General features: G+C 47.5%; 1 protein-coding gene across 1 annotated transcript; it reads left to right on the top strand.

Moving 5' to 3' along the window:
• Positions 1 to 373: 373 nt before the first annotated feature.
• On the top strand, positions 374 to 1,306 carry LOC136110660 (olfactory receptor 14A16-like). The gene has a single exon (XM_065854235.1). It carries the CDS (start codon positions 374 to 376, stop codon positions 1,304 to 1,306), a length of 933 nt encoding a protein of 310 aa, XP_065710307.1.
• The last annotated feature ends 4,785 nt before the right edge of the window (positions 1,307 to 6,091 follow it).

Below are 6,091 nucleotides of genomic sequence, written 5' to 3' on the forward strand. Positions count from 1 at the left end.
AACCACAAACAATATTATTATAAAGATATGCTAAGCCTCCCCTCTGCAGCACATGCTCTTGACAGTTATGAATGCAGTTACTGAACTTTTCCATTAAAGCTGGATTACATCTGACATACCCTGTGAACGCTGGAGCTGTCACAAAGCAGCTTCCACATCCCTACTGCAGAGACGAAACCTGGCTGCTTGACAGCACATGGGCAGAGGTCCTGATAACTCACAGAATACTCAACCGCAACAAACCAGAGAAAGGAAATGTGTTTTAATTGGGGTGATTACTATGAAAAGTGGGGTGGCTTCGCTCAGAGAATGTTCCCTCATTTTACATTATCTTTCTTTATTAGATCGGTGCCTCTATGACAAGAAACAACAAATGTCCAACAGCAGCTCCATCACCCAGTTCCTCCTCCTGGCGTTCACAGACACGCGGGAGCTGCAGCTCTTGCACTTCTGGCTCTTCCTGGGCATCTACCTGGCTGCCCTGCTGGGCAACGGCCTCATCATCACCACCATAGCCTGTGACCAGCACCTCCACACCCCCATGTATTTCTTCCTGCTCAACCTCTCCCTCCTCGACCTGGGCTGTATCTCCACCATTCTCCCCAAAGCCATGGCCAATTCCCTCTGGCACACCAAGGCCATTTCCTACTCCGGATGTGCTGCCCAGCTCTTTTTTTTAATCTTCTTGATCACAGCAGAATATTCTCTCCTCACCATCATGTCCTACGACCGCTACGTTGCCATCTGCAAACGCCTGCACTATGGGACCCTCCTGGGCAGCAGAGCTTGTGTCCACATGGCAGCAGCTGCCTGGGGCACTGGGTTTCTTCATTCTCTGCTGCACACTGCCAATACATTTTCACTACCATTTTGCCATGGTAATACTGTGAGACAGTTCTTCTGTGAAGTTCCCCAGATCCTCAAGCTCTCCTGTTCACACTCCTATCTCAGGGCTGCTAGGTTTCTTGTGCTTAGTCTCTTAGTAGCATTCGGGTGTTTTGTTTTCATTGTGGTGTCTTATGTGCAGATCTTCAGGGCCGTACTGAGGATCCCCTCTGAGCAGGGTCGGCACAAAGCCTTTTCCACATGCCTCCCTCACCTGGTTGTGGTCTCTCTTTTTCTCAGCACTGCTGTCTTTGCCTGCCTGAAGCCACCCTCCATTTCCTCCCCATTGCTGGACCTCATGGTGTCAGTTCTGTACTCGGTGGTGCCTCCAGCAGTGAATCCCCTCATCTACAGCATGAGGAACCAAGAGCTCAAGGGTGTCCTGTGGAAACTATTTGAGTATTCACTATTTCAGCAATAAGATGCCCATCATCCTCATAGGACTCCCAGGGCAGCTTAGGAAATCCCAGCACTAGCTTCTGTTCACCTGTATCTTTCTTTTTCCTTTGTGCTTTTGTGCTTTTCTGTTTTCATTTGCTTTTGTTTTGTTTGTTGGACACTACTTCCAAAGGTGGTGTCAGGAATACACTTACAGACCTCCTCCCTCAAAAAGCTGTTACTGTTTAGGGTTCTCAATGGACAGAGGAGAAGAAGTTCAGAGTCCCAGAAGGACGTGTTCGAGACCAAGGCCCAGACAAAAAGCTCCCTTCTTGATCGCACATGTCCAGAAAGACAGGGACACGTCTGTGACTGATCTGCGTGTCGCTGTCACACCAGCAGTGGCAGATGCATCCTGGAGAGGAGCGGAGCTGCCAGGAGCTGTCAGGAGATCTCCCTGAGGTGCCACTCACTGCCCACCCAGGCTCACACACTGTCCCTGGCCGTGGCAGATACACCAACTACGAGCTCCGGACACAGGATACAACAGTCCAACAGCAGATACCATCTCTCCTGTCCTGAAAGACTGTAATGAGTCTGCAGTCATAGGCTAAATTAATTCAACAGACATTTTCGAGATGCGGCTCATAGACAGAGGGAATGAGATCTGTGTGTGTATCCAGAGGTAGGAAAAGTGCTGGTGATTAACTGGAATGTATTGGAGAGTGTGGGACCTGCACACGACACAGATGTCTTAAAATAAGGGGTGGACACTGTCCTGGTATCGGCTGGGACAGAGTTAATTTTCTTCCTAACAGCTGGTAGGGTGCTGGGTGTTGGATTTCATATAAGAAGAATGTTGATAACACAGGGATGTTTTGGTTGTTGCTAAGCTGTGTTTATACCAAGTCAAGGACTTGGAGGTTGGAGGTGCAGCAAGGAGATTGGAGATGCACAAGAAGCTTGAAGGGGGTACAGTCAGGACAACTGGTCCAATCTGGCCAAAGGGGATATTCCACACCATATGGTGTCATGCTTGGTATATAAACTAGAGAGAAGTTAACTGGGGGACCGCTGCTTGGGATCTGGCTGGGTGTCATTTGATGGGTGATAAGCAATTGCATTGTGCATGAATCACAGAATCACAGAATGTTAGGGATTGGAAGGATGACTTGGTTTATATCTCCTATTATTATTATTATTATTATCACCATTATTATTATTATTATTATTATTATTGCTATTATTATTGTTTTTGCTTTCCATTTCTGTCTGATTAAACCATTTTTATCTTAACTCAATATGTTTACTTTTTTTTTTACTGATTCCCTCCCCCATCCCATTGAGGTGGGGGGTGTGAGAAAAGGGCTTTGTGTGATATTTAGTTGCCTGCTGGGTTAAACCAAAGCAATACTCATAGAATGAGTGACCATCCATGGTGGAGTCTCCCAGAAGAAAAGGTGAATCTGAGGAGCCCACAGGATAACAAGAGCTCAGCAATGCAAGGAGAGGCTCTGAGGACAGAGCAGGTGAAGGGACGTAAGACTAGAAAGTGTTTCCGGACACCGTCTGGGTAAGCTCACAGAGTTTTATATTCATATATGTATATTTATATATATGGAGCACCTATCATCATATCGATAAACATTCTTTGGAACCACTCTCACAGCGAAGGTAAGAAAAGGAGTCAGCCTGTTAGTACCTCAGCACTTGTTTCCAACCAGTTAAAAAAAAAAACAAACCACAAGACTCTGCTTCTAGCCTGCCTGGCTGGTATTTAATAGTGCTACTCTGTAAGGGTTGGAGGGAGATCTATTGTGAATGGCAACAGTTTGCGCTGTGACTTCTCCGACTGCACAGCGCAGGTATCGCAGGAGGGCAGTGGGACAGGAGGCTCAGACCTGTTACCTCTGATCAGCAGTATCTAGGATCTAGCAGCTGGATCTAGGACAGCCCTCCCCTGCCCTTTGTGCCATTACAGACACCCCATGGTCCTGCCCAGTCCTTGGCTACTGACCCAGCTGGGAAAATGGAAAGGGGCTCAGCAGCAGTGATCTTCCTCCAGCTGGGTCTGCTTCCCACCCTGACCAGCGTGACCAATGTAGTCACCCCATGGCCCCAGGGCACCACAGCCCCTCGCTCTGCAGAGCAGCATGGCCAGCTCAGGGCCCTGTGGGTCACAGGGGGGGAACCAGGACCAGCCGGCCAGGCCAGGCTGGACACCCTCAGCTGGGGAAAGGGATGTCCCTGGAGAAGAGCAAGGGAGCATTTCTGTGCCTGCAGGGAGGAATCCAGGAGAAAGAGAAACCTCTTTCTGCAGAAACTCATTTGGGTCAGGCTGCTCTGTTGTCGGACCAGGACTCTTGTTCTGGCCTGGGGAGAGGGGCTGGCACTGAGGGATACAGGCAGTCTGTGGTGGGGGGGATCCTGGAGTTATTTGTACTGGTCTCCATGTCTTTGTGCCATGTCCAGCCTCCAGCCCTGGGACTGTGGGAGAGGCTGAGACCCATCTGTACCCCCAGCAGCTGCTGTGATGTTCAGGGTGGGGCTGTGGGATGAATGCCCAAAGCTCTGGCCATCTCTGTCCTCCTGTGGGACTGAGTGCCTGCGTTAGGGAACAGCCAGCCCTGCCTGGCCTCTCTTCTTGCCCAGAGGAGGGCTGTCTGAAGACCTTGCATGGGACATGGCTGAGGCTGGGCTGGGACTTCATTGCAGGTTGCACCTTCCTCAAGGGGGGCAGCGGAGGTGGGGGACTGATCTCCTTGCTCTGGTGACGAGAGGAAATAGAATAAATGTACATCAGGGGAAGTTCAGATTGGAATGTGAAGAACTTGGGAGGGTGGTCAGTCACCGGAACAGGATTCCCAGGGATGTGGTCATGGCGCCAAACCGTTCAGAGATCAAGGAGCATTTGGGCAATGCTCTTTGTCTTATGGTTTCAGTTTAGGTGGTCCTGTGAGGAGTAGAGAGTTGGACTCTATGATCCTTATGGGTCCCTTCTAACTCAAGATATTTTGTGATCCTATGATCTTCAATCTCAATAACAGCCTATCCTAGACACATTTGTGTATGTGCATTTGTCAGTTTCTGGGATAACTGAGAAGATGAAGAAATCCAGGGTCAACTTCTGGTTAGATTGTAAACCTAAGATATGGTCTGTGGGGGATCTAAACCCAATGGATGTATATTTTTGACTAACACAGCCAGACATACAGACATGCTGGGGATGGGGACGTGAGAAGCAAGGTTGTCCATCCAGTGATGGAGCTCAGGGAGACAACTCTTCCTGGCGCATCTCCTTAGGAGACACTCTGAGTCAATACCTATTTGAGAATTATTCTATGATGTGCTCTTTACGTGCCTTCCTCTTTAACTACACTTATCTAATAAAGCATGCAAGTCTTGAAGACCAGATGTAAATGATGGAAGTGACGTGGCTCTGTCAGTCTTCTCTGATAACTGCCAGTCCCAGGCAAATTCCTCACATACACTGGGGCCTGTTGAGCTTTTCAGTGGGTGCTTATAGTCAGACCATGGTGCTCTGCCTGGAAACACGTGAAATGCTCTCAATAACTGGAAAAAAAAAAAAAAAAAAAAAACAAAAAAAAAAAACCTGAATGTGGATTAATCATGGGAGAAGAAATATTGACCTTTTCCTGGGCTTACATTACCAGAACTCTGACTCTGTGTATTCGTCTGCCTGATCTTCCAGGTTTTTCTACCTGTTCTTCTTCAAGTCTTCAAGTCACTATGTTTGAACTCAGCTCTTCAGAAGCTTCTCTGGACGTTTGCACTTTCCGTTATTTTCCACTTTCCTTCTCTTACTCTTTGATCTCTCAGAGCTTGCTCACCTCTCACCCTGCTTTGAGCTTCAGGAGATAAAGCTGAATTTTCTTGGAGCAGGCTCTCTCATACTAGCTGTACACAACTCTTCAACTGTGGCCATGGACCTGACATGCGGAAATCACTTTGCAAACTGTGAGGTTATAAAGACGGTATGTTTATTCCGTTTGTGCTGGGCGGACATCGGGATAATTCCTCCAAGATGTGGCACTCTCCAGCAGCCACGAATCTGGTTAAATGCTGCAAAGTATTACATATTCATGAAAATTCTAGGAACACCTATATATATTCATAACCTGTCCCTGAGAAGGTGGTTCTTATTACAATGAGTTACAAGAAATAATTTCCATAGTCTCCATCTTTAGCTGCGCCTGGTTGTGCCTGCACAGTGCCACCTGGTGGTCGTGGGCGGGGGTCTTTGGATGAAGGCTACTCACATTCCTCCCTGTGTCCTTTTTACCTCTGGCCTGGTGTGCTTAATTGGCGGGTGCTCAAACTGATGAGCTGGTTAGAACTGGCTTATCTCCTCTCCTGTGTCCAAGTTTCTCGTTATCTTTTTCACCCAAGGATGCAGCTGGGTTTTTTATCTTTGCAAGGCCTGTGAAGTCATCAGTGAGCTCCTGTTTCTCATTCAATTAGTTACACAAAACTCTGAGCTAGGCAATTGCTATGTAGGTTAAGGATTAGCTCTCTAAGTGTTAGTTAGTCACTTTGCTGTATCAGACCTCACTGGAAGTTGCTGAAACCAACCACACAGCTGAGAGGTGTGTTTTGTTGTTCAATAAGTTCTATTGTGTTTTCTAGTTAGGTGTTTGTTGTTGTTGTTGTTGTTTTTGTTGTTGTGTTTCCTCCAATCAAAATCCCCCTCTGTGCCTGTTTGCATCCAGTTCTTGAAGCAAAGCAGGTAAGAATTCCTGCAGAGAAGCTCTAACAATCAGGTGCAAACTTCAGTGGAGAAGCCTGATGTAAATAAAAGCGATGTAAC

The sequence above is a fragment of the Patagioenas fasciata genome, chromosome 21 (genome assembly GCF_037038585.1).
Source record: "Patagioenas fasciata isolate bPatFas1 chromosome 21, bPatFas1.hap1, whole genome shotgun sequence".
Classification (NCBI taxonomy): Eukaryota; Metazoa; Chordata; class Aves; order Columbiformes; family Columbidae; genus Patagioenas; species Patagioenas fasciata.

Bases quoted from the DNA above. Each gene is read 5' to 3' on its own strand.
- LOC136110660 (XM_065854235.1), top strand. From the start codon at position 374: ATGTCCAACAGCAGCTCCATCACCCAGTTCCTCCTCCTGGCGTTCACA.